The following is a 19,845-nucleotide window of genomic DNA, read 5'->3' as shown; positions in this document are numbered from 1 at the left end:
GAAATTCACAGCTATTGCTTGCTGATTGTGACAGAAGAGCCCGCATATGAAGATATCTCCATTTTATGCTTCCTCTGATGCACTTTTACTTTTTGCAATTCTTCTCTTTTACTGCTCTCACCTTGTTGACTCTTTCTCTCTTGCGATTTCAACTGTTTTCAAGTGAAAATGCCCCCTTTCTCTCCATCCTTCTTCAGCTGAAGGTGGAGGAGGAAGATGAGGAGGGCTCAGCGGAGGAACAAGAAGAAGAAGAGGAGGAGGAGGAGAACTGGGACAAAGTGCTGTCTGTGGAGCGCTTCGGAGACATCATCAGTGACTCTGCTTCCACCAGTGGAGACAGGATGGGCCGACACTACACTGAGAAAGACTTTGAATGTAAGCAAAGCTACTATGTACAGCTGACAAGTAAAAAGCACACATTATACCTTCAATCACACAAGAAGTTTCACTTCAAACTGTTCTGTAATCCAGTGCATTGATCCACATTTTTATCAGAAAGCTGTCTACTCAGAGTAAGAATGCATTCGTTGCCATTAGTTTATTCCATTTGACAGATTACTTTTTTCAGTGGTGTGGACTCGTGTCGCATGACTTGGACTCGAGTCAGACTCGAGTTACAAAAACGATGACGTTAGACTTGACAAAATCAAAGAAGACTTGCGACTCGACATTGACTTTAACGGCAGTGACTCGTGACTTCACTTGGACTTGAGCCTTTTGACTCGAGCTGATTTGACACCCTCCCTCCCCAAATATGAATTATGATAGGCTATAGAAAAAAACTGCGCAGCGCATCAGCATAGCGCTGTGATAATTCAATTTTAATCTCAATTACGACGGCTTTTCGGGTTGATGCATATATAATAGTTTTTAAAAACGAGGTATTAAATTTCAATCAATGATGTTTCCTAAAGTCAATAATCCTGTTGAATAACTGTGATCTCAATATTGACCAAAATAATTGTGATGAAGATATTTGGGCATCATTACATGAAAATTTAAATTTTAATTCATGAAATTATGAAACTGCACCTCTGCCTTTTTTCTGTGCAGGGTAACCCTTCATTCAGTACTGCTTTTTTCATTTTTAACTCTTGTTAAAAATATGACAGGGTTTTAAATTTGGTGAAGAGCGCATTAAGACTTGTTTAGGACTCAAAACTCAAATTTTAAGACTTGTCGGTCTTGACTTGTGACTTGACTGGGACTTGCTTGACTTGATCGATCTGGACTTGGGGCTCGACTTGGGACTTGAGTGCTAAGACTTGAGACTTGTGACATGTAAAACAAGAACTTGGTCCCACCTCTGCTTTTCTTTCAGTAATGAGTAGTGTAAGGGATGACAATTTGAAATACAGTGTTGACATTACACTAATTCCAGTAAAGCTCCGTTACTTTGACATTTGGGGGTCGGCTTGTTCGCTGTCTTACCGGCAGTTTGATGGAGGGTTGATATCAGTTCAGTGGAGCGACAGTGCCAAACATTTTAGCTTGGCACAGCGTTGGTCAACATAAAACGTTACTGATTAGCTTATGTTAGCATGCGTACACACCTAGCCGAGATGGTGAACATGGTAAACATCATTCCTGCGAAAGATCAGCATGCTAGCGTTGTATTTGTGACCATTTTAGCATGCTGCCGTTAGTATAAAGTGCCTAAGTGCAGCCTCACTGAGCCTCACTAGCATGCCTGAAGTCTTGTTCCAATAACATCCATATTAATTATTTTTGTCATATCGTAATACAATTATATACATGTGTTCATGTGTGCATAAATACACGTCTGATCTTGATCTTGTACATCATAGTGTGACCTGTATTATGTAAAGAGATTTCGAGCAGGGCACCAGATTCCTTATATGTGAGTTTATCATGGATTAGTATTAGAGAGATTAGCAGATAGATACCACATACTCTGGCAGGAGATAATAGTGGCTAAGATTAGCTAGAGCTGCTTTCTTTTGATGTTTATTAAACAGTGCATTTCTCCATTATTGCAGACTAATTAAAATCTAAAGCTTTTGTTTGCGTTGTGTCTTCGAAGTGTTTAAAAGGGATAGAGGGCATCTCTTCTGAGAATAGACCAATTTTTTTTCTTTGCATGTTTTATTAAATGAATTTAAAAGCCTGTGGCTTAAAAAACAGTACTTGTTCCTGAAAGGCAGTGTGTGTTGTAGACTAAGTATTTATATATGGTGCTGTAGCTATACAACTGATTTCAAGGTTATTGTTAGTCTTGGTTGGAATTATTCTGTGTTAAATCAATATGTAATAGGTCCAGGCGTATTCAGGACAGGCTGAAATGTGTTTCAGTATTACAACCTCCCATGATGAGGAGAGCTTGTGACTTACCATTTGCACTGTGAGCTTAGCTTCACATCAAATCCACATAAATATCAATTACACACTTGACTCGTACTTTGTGTTGCTAAACCTGAGAGACAGTTAATGGACAAATCATGACACACTGCATGATACGATCTACACAGTCAGTAGACATAATGTCAACATTTGACACAATGATGTACTATTGATTTTTTCTTTTTTTGTTGGAACCGCAGATCACAGACACACATTTCACCATACACACCACCCCTTATCCACCCACCTGCCCGTGCCCCAGCGTTTACGCAAGAGGGTGCACAGCACGGACAGAAGGCGCAAAAAGAAACGGAAGAAAAAAAAGACGTCTCTGGCCCCCTCCAATGTTACACCGACCATCCACGAGGTAGACGAGGAAGAAGCGGAGTCTGAGACCGACGGACAGGGGGTGGCTGCCACACCCACAGAGCTACTTGATGTCCAGCCACAGGTAAAATAAGACGGAGAAGACATGGGACATCTACCGTGTAAAGGTGGCTAAATTCATACAGTTTATGCAGGCTGATCCTGAGACGGCCAAGTCGTGAACATGTGCAACTGAACTGGTGCAGGAGTGCTATTACCACAGAATAGCCAGGTATTAGCATATTCCTCTATTCTTACTGATTTTCCTCTTCCTCTCAGTTTAGTTTGGGGAGCCAAGAGGACTTGGAGGAACCCCTTCCACTTACTACCTTTCACATGGAAAACGAACAACATCAATTGTCAACGAAAGCCACATCCATTCTGACAAAGGGGGAGACTCGTAATGGGGAAATTGCTGTTTTGGGACAGAACGAGGATGGAGAGGAAGCCGCTTGCAGCAGGTCGGCTATTACAACATCTCAGCTTGTTCTGTTTGTACTGCAGACTTACACGGGTTTCTATACAAGTAGTAGTACATGTAGGTACTACTAGGACATTGATTCAGTTAAAAGGGAGGACTTGTATCGAATAAATTTTGTGTGTGAAAATGTTTGAATGTGATTCTGAATATCTGAAAATCCCAAAGTTTACAGGTACGGTACTATTCTACAGGTAGTGTTGTAGTCATGACCGCCCAAACCGAGACCAAGTCAAGACCAATTGGTTAACCAGTTATTGGTTGCATTTAAAGAAATATGTTTTACATCCAATCAAAGTTATGATGTTAACAAATAAATCAGACAATGCAAAAGCAATTTATTGATATTGGCTGGTCTTGAAATAAAATCCAGAGTCCTCAATGTCCGAAACGGAGTACCAATGTGGTCCAGTCCGAGACGAAAGCAAGACCTTCAAAACGTGGTCTTAAGACCAGTCACTATCTACAGGTACAAAACAAACCTACAGTTACAAGTAGTTTTGTCCCATCTCATTGTCAGATCTCATTTGATTATCCAATCAGGAATGTTCACCATCCAATCACAGATCCAGGGAGGTGGGCCTTCTTGCAGGGAGTTTTGGCTTCAAAATAACAGACAGTGAATGCATTTCCATAATCCATATATATATATCACAAACCAAAGCAGAGTGATAATTCTTTGCTTGCCTAATTTATGTTGATCCAAAACGAGTACTTGTGTTTACTTTTCTCCCTAGTTTTTTTGCTTTTACGTGACGACGTGGATTGAAATATATTTTTGTCTTAGCCTCAATGTTCTGTTCAACATGACTGTAGTCTAACTTTACAGCAATGTGACAGACTGCGAATCTGTGATTGGATGGTCAACTGATATTCCTGATTGGATGGTCAAATGTGGGATAAAAGTGCTTGTAACTGTAGGTTTGTTTTGTACCTGTAGAATCGACCCGTACCTGTAAACTTTGGCCTTTTCAGATATTCAGATACACATTCAAACTTTTCCACACAGCTACAATACATTTGGGACAGTATTTATTCCATAGACTTGGGGCACACTGCAATATTATATTATTAATGTTTTTTATCTAAACAAATCAAATAATATTTTGTGAAAGGCATCGCATGTAGTAGCAAACCTACAGAGAATTATCTCCTGGCTCTGCGGCTCCTCCCACTTCTACTGAGCCTTCCTCTACTAAGCATCTTTCAGCAAACTGCTTTGCTAAACTAAGAACGGGTGCAAATCACACAGCTAAAAGATGAGTGAACATTGGACTTCCACTCGTCAGGGCGACTTGAGAGAATGGTAATGTTGCTACGTGTCTTCTCTTCGCCGACGAGCTTTATAAGATGATAATTTGTCAGTGTTGTGTTTATAGCTTAGACTGCTGCCCCCTCGTGTGGCTAAAAACACGTTCATGTAATTAGTAACACCCGTGCCTTTGCTGCTATAGCAAGGTAAAATGTCTGCTGTATGAAAGGCCAATTTCTGTAGTCAACACAGGTTATATTGATTTATCCTCAACTACTTCATGTTCCAAAACACATCCATAGGAAATTAATGAGACTGTTGAATCATATAATTTTGGTCAGCTGAAAAGGCTGTAAACAAAACATTGATAAATTTAATAAATCATCTCTTAAAGTAGTTATAGCCTTTTTAATATTTTGGCAAGATGCGCAAAATTAGCATTCATTTGGTCTTGAGTTTTTGGCCACCTGATGAACGTCAGTCCAGTATTTACTCTCCTTTTAGCTCTGTGTTGGGGCTTTTTTGCGGTAAACAGCAGCCGGCTGTGGCTGGAAACAAGGATGATGAGAGCAGTGCTAATGAAACAAAGTTGAGGGCCATAAAACTAAAACAATCAGCTTGGAAATGCCGAGCTGAACTGCAGAGTTGGGTGAAAATGCGCTGTGGGTTCATCACTGTGAGCAACTCCTTTCACATTACACACTGTCTTTTGATCCATTGTGATTGATTCCTATAATAGTAGATTGTGCAGCTTCAAAGGTCGTTTGTCCTTTTTATTATTATCCATTTAATAAGTCTGTTTCACCAGGGAGTGTTAATGTAGTGGATAATGTAGAATGAAACAGATGTTACACAGAAGTACGTTGCTATGGTTACCTGCCGTTTAATATGCCTTGTAGATGGGTTTACCGTGGATTGGTTAGAACAATGTTTGTGGTGTACTTTCAAATTTATCAGCCGCCTGCCAGCCTGACAGAAATGAGTGTTGCTGGCCATGCTATAAGAAGGAATACAGATATCAAAGCTGGATTAAAGATAATTGAATTCATTTTTAATGGTTTATTTTTCTTTCTAAATTCAGAACTGACTCCCAGCATCAAATGTAAATGTTAAATGTACAATTTTAATAAAGAAATGCTTTTCTGAGCAGCAAAAGATACAAGCAACAGAAAACAGAATCAAGCCGACAAGAAGATAGGATATTTTCGATTCTCTTCTAACACAGATTGTTTCTGCTCTTATTGCATGCATAGACTCAGATGTGAACTTTAAATTAGCAACTTAAATGTTTCATTGGGAATGTAAACATCAAACATATCAACACACACTAATAACCTATATATAAAGCTCTTAAGGCTGTGATGCTTACGGCTCCAGCTGAATTGTAGGTACTAGAACACTCATTTGTCCAGCAAACATGATAACCATCATGAAGTTTGGTGCTGGGATGTGAGGGGCCCCATGCTGATTCAGGTATTTGTGTCTGACAATGCCTGGTTGGATAAAAGCCCAGAAACGCCACCGCCTGTACCATGCAAGATGGGTTTTGAGTGAACGCAGCCGAGGATGACTCAGGGGGTTGGTGAGGAGATCCTGGCCTGCTGCTGTGTTGTGAAGCCCTCTACTGGTGAAGAGACAGCAATGCAACCAAGAGGCACAACACAGAGCATTTCAGTCAGCAGCTTCATTTAATTCTCTAAATTTCAACACATTCGTATGACATTATTTCCCAATGTCGTATGATGTGGAGCTTATTGTCACAACATTTTATAATTTTAAATTTTTTTTTACCAATATCTATATTTGCTTTTTGTCAGTGTTCCAGGATCAGATCCCTCAAGTTCAACCATGACCCGCGGCTGGTTCTGTAGGAAGCCCATCCACCATCGCCTGGCGGGCGCCCAGCGGAGCAACTATGACCTGCGGGAGCGGATCTGCATAGGCAGCATGACTGCTCTGGAGACAGCCATCTACCAGCAGGTGCCCACTGATGAGGCTGAGGCCCAGATGTTGGCCAGTGCCGATCTGGATGACATGAAAAGTAAGGGAGATATAATTAAGTTTTAATTTTAGGTGACGGGCACTGTAGATAATACTAATAATAATACACTTTATTTGTTTAGCACCTTTTATACACGCAGCTCAGAGTGCATTACCACAATAAAATTAGTGCTTCACATGAAAGTAGACATAGAATTAACATAAAAACAGGGATAGAACGCCACAATTAATGTAAAATACAATGGAGAATAAAACCCACTTGATGATAATAGTAAAAACAAGACAAAAATGAGGAATGCATAATATAAGATGGAAAATAAAGACCACTGATTAATAATAGTAAAAATAAAGATGAAAATAGAATAAAAGGAAAAGACGGTAAAATACAGCTAGTGTAGCAGTGCATAAGTGCGAAGCAAAGTGCAGAAGGAGTTTCCAGCCTGTATTAGGAAAGTCATAGCTAATTAAAGTGCAGAGATACGTTTTTTAGCTTTCTTGTAAAAATATTTAGCAAGCTCGTTCCCTGATATCTACAGGTAGTATGTTCCATAGCTTTGGGACGTAATTGACAAATGGCGGAAGCCCATATTTTCTTTTCTCTGGGAACCTCCAAGAAACCAGCAGCAGATAATTGCAGTGCTCTTAAAGGCAAGTAGTTAACAAGGGAGTTAGCAATATAGCGTTAGCTCATTAAGGGCTTTGTATATTAGGAGGAGGACCTTAAAGTCAATTATTAAAGCAACATTATTTAGTAATTTTATCTTAAAATAACAGCCTAAAATCATTTTGATGGTACACTCTGTAATTGCTACTCTGGGCCGCAGCGCCTGTTATAGCACTATGTAGCTTTGGGCTCCCAGGCAGGAAATCTGTCACCAGAACGGCATCATTTGGCATTTACGGCACTACATCACACACCAACACGACTCTTCAGCAAGCAAGCTATAAGAAGAAGCAAAAAGCAGAGACAGTACTCGTACAGTAACGAGTGTAGCCTCCTAAGTTTGTTAACGTCACCTCAAGATTGCTAGATATGGGCGAGTGACCGAGCAACATTGTATCACTTTTTAAAATAACAGCTGGGCCAGCGAGCAACATAAAGCAACATGGCAGAGAAAAAAAGAGGATTTTGATGGATAAATCTAAGAAGAGAAAAGGCGAGTGATCAAGCAAGAGGCTCCTGGATGCCGGCTGGCATTCTTTCTGTTGGAGTAGTAAAGTAATATTGCTGTGTCTTGTGTTGTTGCACTTTATGTTTGGCTGTGTTAGCAAAGTTGTCCACTTGCTAGTTGTGCATCATAAGTAATACAATCATAACAATGCACGTGTCCAGCTGTCCTTATTTACGTCAGCAGTCAGGTACACTCGGGGTGCCAAATTACACCAAATCTTACATGATGTTGCTATAATGTTACAGGGAGCCAGTGCAGAGCAGCTAGAACTGGAATAATGAGCGCTCTCCTCTCGGTTTTGGTTAATAGTCGAGCTAAATAAGCGGAAGTCTCTCCGTTTTTTTGTAGGAGACCAGTAAAAAGTGTGTTACAATATAGAGTCGGCCTGAAATAAAGGCATGAATCAGTTTTCTGATCGTTTTTGATGATCTCAACTCCTGGGTGAAAGTGTTTAGAGGTGTTTTTAAAAATATATTTTGTCAACCAATTATCCTGTATTAAACAAATATGTTATTTTATTGTTTGTTTTTTTGCCTATCTGCAAGTATAATACGGGTTAAAATCTGAATCAGTAGCAGCCTTGTAGCATATTTGGTTCTATAAAGTCATGACATTGCTGTGCCACTTCAGTGTTATCAGTAGGCTGAAGAACTACCTTTAAATGTTCTTATTGCTATTGAGAACAAGAGCTTTGGAGCAGGGCAACAGGAGATGATTCCCTCTGATGCTTGTTTGGTTCGATTGAGTTGAACTCAGGTTCATTTGCACCCTTGGTACAGGTAACTTGTTGATTGGACAGCTTTGGCGACTGTCATCCTGCATCATCAGGACCCACGTGGGGAAATCAAACTCCAGTGACTGACAGAAGTTTGTGCAGCACTTTAACGCTTCTGATCTGTATCGCAAAGAGCTCACGAAGTAAAAATTTATTATAAGCATGATTAGCAATGCTAGGCAGCAGATCGACCGCATAGCCTATTATGAATAATAAAGTAAAAACAGGACATGTACAGTAATAATTCGCCTATAGTATACTGTGGTATCGCTGTCACACATTTTTTATGGACTTAATGAACCGACAGGGTAAACTGAATACTACTTGACCTCTTTTTTTAACAGATTTTAACCTATTAATCAGGGAAATACCCGCGCTGACAAGTAGGCCATACCATATAAAATGATTTTTATAAACATAGCGGCTTATACAGATCAATTATAAGATCGGTGAACACGTGTCGCTGTTAGCAGATGGATTTATTAGTGCTTTGGAAATGATGCTCAGATCACATCTCTGCTATTGTAAAATCCTGTGTTTGGTTCGTTTGCTTTCAAACCACAGGTGAACCGCACCAGAGTTAGTTTGTTTGGTCCGCTTTTGGTGCACACCCGAGTGCGACTGCTGCATTCACACCTGCCCAAACGAACCGCACCAAGGGGCAAAACGAACTCTAGTGCCATTCAACCGAACTAAACAAGGCAGGTGTGAAAGTACCCTAAGAGGGGGTCTCGGCCCAGTTCCAAACTGCGGGCTCTGGGTTAACAGGCTCTAGTAGTCAGTGCAGATTGCGTCTTTAATTACACTAATAACTGCATCTAGATATCTACACTGTGTGGCTATGCAGAGTGTGATAGAACTACACTTAGCAGGATGCAGTAATGTTAGCAGTAATATTTTCTGATGTAACAATCTGTTCATCTGGTTGTATGGACATTGCCTTTCTCTTTGATCTGTCCTCCCCGCAGTGCCACTGTCAGCATGCCATGGTACTCGCACATAAGAGCGTGCTCTCTCCGTGAATCGAAAGGTTCCTGCTTTTCTCGCTCCAGAATTACCTATACCAGTGTTACCTCAGCACACATGTGGTTTTGTTTATAAATTCTGGTTCTCCTGCAAAAAGGGCAGCGTGAAAGCGAACCATACCAAACAAAAAATATCAACGTTGTATTTGGTCCAGAACAAAGCAAGTGAACTAGTGGACTTTCCTGGTCTGAATGCACCCTAAATGGTAGTTTCTGAGCTTATTCAATTTTACTTTTATATATCAGTCGGTGACTATGCTTACCAATTCTCCTTTAGACCTCCATGATAGCACCTAATGTGGTTCCCAGGATAGTTCTGATAAAATTAGCTATAGAGTTCATGTAGGGTTGCATGTGGTTCAGCCTGTGTATTTATGCTGGTTATTCATTTCCCCAAATTTAAAAAAAAGTTTATGCCAAATGTTTGTAAGATTAAAGTTATTGGTAAATCCCAGACGTTTCCATAGGTGTGTGTTGGCCTGCATTGAGAGATGTCAGTATTGGAGGTTAGTTCAAAGAAATGATGGCTAGTTTGATTTTCCTGGCCTTCAGTAATCGGATCCTTGGCATATAAGAGATATTTCACATGGAGTATGGTAAGTGTCTCAAGACTGTATACTATAGTTAAATAAATTCATCAATATATTATTTATGTCAACGGTAATGGGACAGTCATTTTTGATAAACATGGTTAAAGTATCTTGTTATTATTCCTGCCTCTTTGAAATAGTGGTTGACCTGGAAAGCCTGTTGCAATGTTTACTGACTTCCTTTCTGCTCTGGTTCCTGACCATTGACATGTTTTGTTTTGTTTTTACTGCTGCCTCTGACTTGGCTCCACTGTGGGCGTCCCACACATTCTGTCTCATGAAACCAACCCACACAGCTCCTGGCCCCTGCATACACTGGTAAAAATAAGCTTCCAACAAAACAACACAAAGGATGGAGGACAGAAAAAATGTCATACTCATAATATCTGTAATTGATAGTCCCATTTAGGTTGCCTATAATAAGGAGAACTCCAGAATACTCCTGGATCTTCATCATAGTTTCTTTTACCTTGATGTATATAAGTTTACAGATCTTGTTGTAATACGAGACACTGAATCAAATGCATTAACACTAAAATAGCATGTATATTCAGCTCACATCCTCATCTCCTCTTCAAAAAAAATGATTCTTAAAATAAATTGCCATTTCTTTCAGAGGTTATCTTACCCAATGCCTTCCCAAAGTAGCATGTTAGTACAGTACATGGTAGAGAGACCATAGCTGTTGATCTGACAGGAGAGTGCTTCTGGATACATTGTTCTGTTGAGGGTCTCGAACGACCAAATTTGGCAAATTTCATTAAACATTTATGTGGTTTTCTATTTAAGAATCCTGACATGACTGCTTGCCTTCACCTCAGCTAAAAGCTTAGCTACTCAGCACAACTGCTCACAGCTAGTGAATGGAGAAGAAAAAACATAAAATGGCAGATTTCTTCACTTCACTGATGTCTGTAGATCCACAGACGCATTTATGCAGAATGTACATTGTTTTGTTTTTTTTATTCCTGTAAATCCAGGTTTGTCTTATTTTGTCAATAGAGAATCTGTGTCATCTCATGCGCGCAGAGCAGCAACTAACCCACTTGCAAAGTGCAAAAAGCAAACACTGTGTGGTTAGAAAGTATACAGGTGCTGATACTGAGGTCTGTATCATTACTAACACGTTGATGGAAACACCAAAGTAAAAGTTCATCAATTCATATAGTTTTAGTTCATTCAAGATTAGAGTCTGCAGCATCTGTCAGTTGTTTATTATAAACAGGAATACGCATGTACGCGCGCATGTACGCGCATCCAACGCACATGTTCGGTTAAAGTTAGGAAGGGAAAGAGAACAAAAGGACAGAAGAGGAGAGAGGGATGGGGAGGCAAAAGCTCTCTCGCAGCATTCAGGGGCAATAATTAACAGATGCTGCAGTCGATTCTACTTTAGCAGGGACCCTGCCCCTGGCCTTTCCTGCTTTAACAGAGCAGAGTAGTCATTGACTGTTTAGGAACCATCTGGAAACAGAAAACAGGACTGTCACTCGAAACAAGCTATCTGCTTTGTAGGCAGTGATGCTCAACATTGATAGGCCATGTATATCACCGCTGTATGTCCCTCTGTTTCAGTCTGGTAATCTGTAATCTTCAATTGTGAGTTGATTTTAGTCTTATTATGAACTTTGGGTGACTTATTCATTGAAACTTCGAAGCTTCGTGAGCTGGCGCAGGAAGTACTTCCTCTGCTGGGCCTTCTTGATGATGGTGTCCGTGTTGGGCTCCCACTTCAGGTCCTGGGATATAGTGGAACCCCAGAGCTGGTGTCAATCTCTGCGAAGTGACAAACAGCATTTCACAAGATTATTTTCATGTAAAAACAAGATATGTTGGTAGAAATCCAATGTTATGGAGACCCCAAATAGACCAGACGGTCCAAATATAGAAAACAATTATTTAATATAATAAACAATGTGTCATTTATCTCAGAAAAGAAAAATCAGTGTAGATACTTCCCACAAATTGTTCAGCCCAATAATGAACTCTTTCAGTAGTATGCTGAGCAAGCTGTTTGGCTGTCTGGTCTGTCAGAAATACCAGTCAGTAAAAATGAAAATGCCTTCTGCTTTCTTACAATATACAAGATATAAACGCATGCATACATGAAAATGCACAGTGACAGGGAGACACAATATTCAAGCATGTCAATCACGTTATAGAGAGGGTGCTGATTAGCTCTAGTTGGTGCACCTGTTGTGGACTAGTCAGACCACGACACCTCAGAGGACGCATGGTTTCCATGGAGACATCGGTACAGGAATGGTGCAGCTCGCTCTGATAATTAGCACCATGATATCTCACTAAGCAGACTGCCGGAGCTGATTCGTAGGTGTTATTCTATTATTCTCACCAGTTAGGCTTTCGCTCTACAGTAGTAGTGTTTGTGTACTTTGAGTTCTCAGTGTATTTTTCTGCATGTGTTTTGTGTATATGTGTGCTTTTTTCAGTTTAATGCAATTCCGCTGGAGATGGGAGATGGCAACTTTGGAACTTGACCTTTACCCTCGTACACATCACATGGCTGGAAAGTGATGGCAACTCTTCTACTCCGTTCCACTTTATGTCGGTTTTCCAACAGCCACAAAGATCAATGGGCTGTGGACATCATTAAAAAAAGGCGGCACTACCATTCAGCTGACAGGCGGGTCTCACAAAGTAGACCAGCCCATATCAATACTTCCTTTTGAAGTTGCAGCTAAAGGGAATGCTGCTACTATGTATGCATCTCTCTGATTGTGGATCCAGCAGGGGGGCGTCTGCCTGAGGGTGTAGCTACAACTTTGCATTTTGTTTGGATTTAAGGCAAAAAAAATATTTAGGATCCTGTGTCTATAGTATTTTTAGACTGAAGAGTGATCATTTGGACTGACACATTCTTTCAAAATTTCCAAGATATTTCTTTTTTTTGTGCTTGGTTCTTGCTTCATATAACTTATTATAAGTTGTAGTCCCGGAACACAAGATATTTTATTTTTGGTTCCTTGAGGTGAAAGTATTTTTATACTTATCTGTAATCTGAGCTGGTTTACACATCAGTAATTTTGCACGACCAGAGCAGTACATCAGAGGTAGGCTAGGCTGGTAGACCCAGGCTGATCAGAACAGTGACCCAGGGCGAGCAACGGCGCTGAAGAGTTGGAAGCCCTGGATGAGCAGTGTGTTCACTTGGAGAGAGGAGGATAGGAGGAGGTACCGACCGTGGAGATGACAGACATTGAGGGACAGGACAACCAAGGCCATGGGACCTCTGATAAGAAGCGTTGCCTTGACCACTTTGCTCCAGAACGTCGGTGCAGTGTCCAAAAAGGCTTTGGCGCTCCGAGGCAGCACTCACATGAGCACTGCAGCTCGTTGTCCAATATGGAGGGGTTGGAGGACTTTGAAGAGTTTGTTTTGGATTTTGATGACTATGACTTGCTTGAGTCAATCCACACTCAACTGGAGTCAACAGTCGAGCCTATCCGTAAGTCGTGTGGAAATATACCTTTACTCTTACTGAGTAGCATTACATATCTGTCCATTCAAAGAGCTTTGACCGTTGCGAAAGTAACGTCAAGCTTCCGATGAAAGAAGTGCTGATGCAATCATAAGAAAATCACATGGGCGAGCATTTTAATCTGTTTTTTCATGGTTAATCAATGGGCGGGAACTCACTTGTTTCCATTGATTATGTAGCTTGCTGCTCGTCTAATTAATGGCAATGTAAGGCTCATTCATGGCCACACACAGAACTAAGTTGTCCACGGTATTGAGCGAATTGACACTGTGCTCGACTGCTCCTGCTTCCTGCTTTCCTATTGATCCAGTGGCACCCATTTGGCTTTAGGGTTAGCCACAGCTAGAGCGGAAAGATATTTCATTGACAAACAATGTGTGGTTCTGCTATTTTTATCCCAGTTTGGATAAACATGGCACATTTGTCCTGTGATGAAGCTAGGTTCCCACACATGCAAAAGAAATGAAGGTGATCCGCTTGCAATACCTTGACACATTTATAAGCGCTAATTGATGTAGTGTTAAGTTGTAGCTGAACACAGCTAGCACCAACTTTGTTACTCTGGGTACACAGGGTAGGAACTATAACTTCACATTTTGTCCTTCATTATTCTAATATAAAGTAATGGAACTGTGATTGGTACTCATATAGTTATCTCATAGTATATGAAGCTAATAGCATTAACCAATGATTCATGATTGATATTATTGTTTGAATTTTGAGCAGTATTGCTGGTTGCCTTTTGATTACTGTGTCTGCCAAACACCATTAACCATTAATGTAAAGTTAAATGTGGCACTGAGCTTGTGTCAGCTTGTCTTTGATTTGTTCAAGTTCATTTTGGACAATAATGAAACCACTTGTCTTCATTTTAAATCTATTTTTTGGGCTGAAGGGAGGGTAGTGTCAGCTGGTAAACAATGAAATTTTGTAAAGACATTCATGATCCCCAGAAGATGAATTGTTGTGACTTTGGAGATCCCCTGATGATTCCTCTAGCCACATCATCAGGTCAAAATTACTTTGGATAGTGAAGAAATAAAGCTAATGACACTTTCATGAGCCTCAGCTGTACTTTGGGTTTAGTGCTAATTAGCAATTGTTAGCATCTTAAAATGCTAACCTAAGATAATGGCCATGGTAAACATGACTTGGTAAACATCAGCATGGTAACATTGGTATTTTGAACATGTTAGCATGATCATGTTGTTGCATTGTATAGCTTTACAGACCTGCTGGCGTGGCTGTAAACTCTTTCACAATGTAGCACAAAATTCTGGACCCTGTACATAGGCATTGTCTTTGGGCCCCTCCCCATAGCTATGTCTATTCATTCTAATATCTTTGTGGGCCCTCCTCACATGAGGGCCATGTTAGTCCCCAAGTTAATAACCCCTGGCTACTAGCAACACACCATTTCTGACCCCTGCTCTTTTTTTAGCAGGTCCTAAAATTGCAATTAGTGACCAAAGTGCATAACAGTTACCATGAATATTAACCATATCTGGTTAAGAAATAAAACACAGACTGAAAAAACTCATAAACAGTTCGAAAGTATTTGCAAAGCAAAGCTTTGAATGAGAATGACTTCTTAGTAAGGAACAAGCATTTAGAGGCACTGACAAAAAAACTCATCAGTAGGTCCTTACTGACATTTATGCATCAGATTGTAACCACTGTTTTATTTTGTATAGTTCATGGATAAATTTAGCCGTTATGCTTTATATCGGGATATCTAATTCCATTAAGCTTGTAATATAGAACCAGTGCTTTTAAGCACTACCCATTAAATTGTTCATAACGTAATGTTTAAACTGGGTTTTTCTTTCTTTCAGTTTTATAAAGGCCAAATCCCTTCTCATTTTATACACATTTAACAGTAAGACTTATTCATTGAACAATGTGTAGTTAGGCTCTTGCAGATTAGTAACAGAAGTAAAAGGAAATGTCACTATATGCAATAAAATAAAAGAATAAAAGGGTTGGGTCCCTTTTGTTTTGGATTCAAATGAAGCTGGATAGTTTACATTATTTAGTTACCACTTTGGTGCAAATTAGTTTTTTACAACAATTGATGTGGACAGCATGGCATCTGGCAAGCAAATCAAGTGGCTTATTATTTTTGATATTGAAGCAATTTGTTTTGGTCATTATTGGGAGTTATTTAATCTCTAAAAGGCACATAGTTTGGTATAATCAAAATGAGATGGTTACACAGGGATAGTTTAGCTGAGTTGTTTTCCTCAGTATAAGTATTAATCTAGAACATGTGTGTCTTGTCATTGACCCAAGTGAGCAATACAGATTAGTCATGTGGCTGCTCATGTTGCCCATGTAAAGTCCCATCACAGAGAAAAAGCCAAAGGGTTTTTCTTCTAGTTTACTACAAAATAATTGATACTCAAATGTGTATGAATGTGAAACAAGGCTTTACAGTCAGTTATGTCTAATATTAAAAAACAATTGTGTTTGATTCGTAGGTAGACTTGACATTGCCTTTTAAAGACTCCCTAAAGTCACTCCAATTCCCCCTTTGCATAATATGGTATATTTGTATTTACATGTATTCAGGTTTGGATTTGGCAACTAGTACCCTATGGTGAGAGAAATCAGCTCATTCATATCAGATAGGAGGACAGGTTTTTCCCTTTGGCAACGCTACCATGTGAAATACAGTCTAACTTTATCTTGATTTAAATTTCTCTCTGTTTCCCTGAGGAAGGCATGATGATCAATGATCAATCTCTCACATCCACTTTGGTTACCTCTGGCTGCACATGTAAGATTAAAAAAGACAGTGTTTATTGAGTAGGAACTTACATTCAGCCATTGGCTGGTCTGACTAGTCGACAGCAGACTGAATGAAAATGTTTATTTCTAAGCTGCCCCAGATTTAATTCCTGACCTTAAATACACCAACCCCATGTCATAATGTAACCTCAAATGTCCTTCCGGTAATTGTGCTCTTACATCGTAACTGTGTTAGTGCTTTTGCCTGTTACAGCATTATTATTACTCTCAAATATTGATGCTTGAGCCTCTTTTAAAGTATCAACAGGGAAATATTTCAGAATAGTCTCTGCTGCATTTTGAGCTTTGTCAAAATAAATAAAGCTAACAAAATGTTTATTGCAGTGGATCTCCTAATTTGCAGTAAAAACTTGCAAAACGACAGCTTCTTTTCTATGTTTTTCCTAAGTCCTAATTTTTCTATGTTTTTCCTGACCTAAATACCACCAAATACCTATAAAAACACATGCTGGGCCTCAAAATACTGAATACGTCAACTTTAGTATTTGGCTAACATATAATTATTACCTTAAATCACATTAAGACATCCCCTCTCTAAACACATTGCCACACAGGTGGCTAGCCTTTTTCTTTTCATTTCCCAGTTCCTTTATCCAAAGCTTCCCCTGTCTTTCATGGGAAATGATAGCTACGTCATCCTCCTCCTTATTATGCTAAATTCAATAAACTATGATTTGTGGGTCAAGGAAATTGAAAATGAAATGACTCTTTTTGAAATGACAGATGTCTGAGGGCAAAACCACCTTCTCTGTAACAGTTTCCAATGGCGTACATATATTCTCACTCACCCATGGAGCCTTTTCCTTCTCTTATTGGATGTTTTTCTGTCAGCTGGAAACTTAAACAGACATACAAATTTGATTTTTGATTTTCCAGCATGGAGCACATTTCAGAGTTAGAAAGGATGTTTTATTTGTTCACAGTCCTAAAAAGAGCATTTCAGGCTAATGGTTACTGAACGGACCCAGTTAGGTTGGTTTCTGAAATACTCAGCAATGTTGAACTTTTTCATTTTGTCTTAAAATACTTGTTCAGGTCACAGATTTGAGGACAACCCCGGGGTGAGACGTCACCTGGTGAAGAAGTCATCACGATGTCTGGTGAACCGGGCCAACAGTTCCACACCACTATGCAGTCTGAAGAAGAAGAAGAGAGCAGCAGATAAGAAAATTCATGAGGTTTACAGCACACCTTTTTCCCCCCAGCTACATTAATCTGTATACTGACAATTGTGGGAATACTTAACATAACATAAAATCATAAAGTTTCCTTTATTAAAACCGAAATATCATCATTTTTAAAACCAGTAATCATTTCTTGGCCATCTTGGGGCAAACGAACTACACTGAACAAAATTATAAACGCAACACTTTTGTTTTTGCCCCCATTCATCATGAGCTGAATTCAAAGATCTAAGACTTTCTCTATGTACACAAAAGGCCTATTTCTCTCAAATATTGTTCACAAATCTGTCATAATCCGTGCCGATGAGCACTTCTCCTTTGCCGAGATAATCCATCCACCTCACAGGTGTGGCATATCCAGATGCTGATCAGACAGCATGGGGATTGCACAGGTGTGCCTTAGGCTGTTCAGTGTACCTACAAACACAACACTGACATCACCTTATTAAATCATGGTGAACATGTTAGCATGCAATTGTCTATTTACACATTCAGCAGACACAGAGCATCATTAGCATTCATTAGGAGTGGCCATTCTGTCTACCAGTCCAATATTCACTTTCCTAGTAGTTCTGGTTTGGTCTACACCAACTCCTGAGTGGAAATATTTGACATCCTGCTGCTCCACAGTGCTCACTAGCTAGCTGCTAACTTTGTCAGCTATTTAGCACAAGGCAGGTTCAATACAATGCCTTTAACAGTGGTTTTTGTACTAAAAACAGCTGCCTACTGCTCTTAGAAACAAGATTCAAGAAAGCATTAAGAGTGAACTTAAACGTAAAGCAAAGTTAAAAGAATGACCTAAAACAGTCCTTCAACCTGAGGAGAATTGTAAAATTGGGTGATAATTTGTTGTATATTTATCGCTATAATGAGACGTATTTCATTACACATAGTCGTTTGATTCATTTTTTTATGCAAAATATTGATTAGTGCATACTTATTGATAAGTATGAATCCATAAATGCAATACATTTTATAAAGTCCATACCTCCGAGAGTGTAGTCTTAGCTTAAGCAAACTCCTCTTCATTGATCTGTTGAGACTTAAATACAAAATTGCTTCTTATGTTTCAGCTCAGTTTGACAGCAAAAATGTCTGAGAACACACACAAAATGAATTCCATGATGGAAAGTGACAAAACGTCTCTCCTCTTAGTCCAAACCACTCTTAGCTGGATCCAAACCACTTACTTTAGTTGGTTTCCATAAACATGTGTGTTGACTCCGTCATTGGATTAGCTGTCTTTGAATTCATTTTCCTAATTGCGTAAAATATATAAATGCAGTTTTTTCTTCAGTTTTTCCCAATCACTATATGTTAACAATCATCTGCTCAGTTTCCAGTACCTAATAAGTGTTAAGCCATGTATCTTTTTTTTTTTTTTTCTAATATGTCTGCTTCACTCGATCTCCAGTTGTTTGTGGAGCTGAACGAGCTGATTGTGGAGAAAGACCATGAAATGCAATGGAAGGAGCGGGCCCGCTGGATCAAGTTTGAAGAGGATGTGGAGGAGGAGACAGAACGCTGGGGCAAACCTCATGTGGCCTCACTCTCCTTCCGCAGCCTGCTGGAACTTCGCCGCACCATCACGCACGGTAAACAGCTCCTGCAGGCAAACAGCAAAGCAGATGCTCACTGCGCTGGTCTTACGGTTTACCCATATCTATGTGCAATCCAATGTGGTTTTGGCAAAATTTCTCAAATAACAATATGTAGACTTGAAACCTTTTCTCCCTTTTGACATTCACATGCGGATGCTCTTTAAACCACCTTGGACAATTATATTTGGCTCCTTATTTCCCGCACCTTCCTTCCCCAGGCGCCGTCCTTCTGGACCTCGAGCAGAAGACACTGCCCGGCATCATCCATCTGGTGGTGGAGACGATGATCATCTCTGATCAGATCCGAGCTGAGGACAGACCCAGTGTCCTTCGGGCTCTGCTTCTCAAACACTGGTCAGTCACCAGGCTGACACAGACTTCTAATATGATGTACCTCTCGGAAAAGAGAACATTTTTATCACCTGGTTTCAGTACAGTCAGTTTTGTAGTGGCATCCCAGGGGGGGTTAAAGGCAGCTGTTACATTGTTGGCTCATACTCAGCTTCACTAAACCGAATACTAACAATCCTGACAGCCAGTCACATGAGGCTGGTCATAGTACAAAGTCTTGGAGAAAATTGATGAAGGTCCATTGGCAGGAATCAGGTTCTTCAGGTCTCCACTAATGGAATATGAGGCTACACTGATTCATGACTTTCAAGAATTTCAGCACATTAATGTGTAATATTACATTTTATTAATTACAAACACTGCCAACATACATTGC

General features: G+C 39.8%; 1 protein-coding gene across 2 annotated transcripts in view; it reads left to right on the top strand.

The window, feature by feature from the left end:
• The first annotated feature begins 200 nt into the window (after positions 1–200).
• slc4a3 (solute carrier family 4 member 3) overlaps positions 201–19,845 on the top strand; it is a 36,162-nt gene continuing 16,517 nt past the window's right edge. Inside the window, exons 1-7 of one of the 2 annotated variants that reach the window (XM_038720066.1) lie at positions 201–375; positions 2,562–2,812; positions 3,007–3,188; positions 6,275–6,498; positions 17,366–17,508; positions 18,932–19,112; positions 19,337–19,472. In XM_038720066.1, the coding sequence (XP_038575994.1) occupies positions 342–375; positions 2,562–2,812; positions 3,007–3,188; positions 6,275–6,498; positions 17,366–17,508; positions 18,932–19,112; positions 19,337–19,472 (1,151 nt within the window). In that variant the 5' untranslated portion in view covers positions 201–341. Of the gene's footprint in view, positions 376–2,561; positions 2,813–3,006; positions 3,189–6,274; positions 6,499–17,365; positions 17,509–18,931; positions 19,113–19,336; positions 19,473–19,845 lie in introns of those variants that run through there. The other variant, XM_038720067.1, reaches the window with a different exon arrangement.

The sequence above is a fragment of the Micropterus salmoides genome, unplaced genomic scaffold (genome assembly GCF_014851395.1).
Source record: "Micropterus salmoides isolate LMB-PRFRI ecotype aquatic unplaced genomic scaffold, ASM1485139v1 Ms_hic_scaffold_15, whole genome shotgun sequence".
Lineage (NCBI taxonomy): Eukaryota > Metazoa > Chordata > Actinopteri > Centrarchiformes > Centrarchidae > Micropterus > Micropterus salmoides.
Note: the sequence above shows the minus strand (reverse complement) of the source record. Positions and strands in the feature narration are given on the sequence as shown.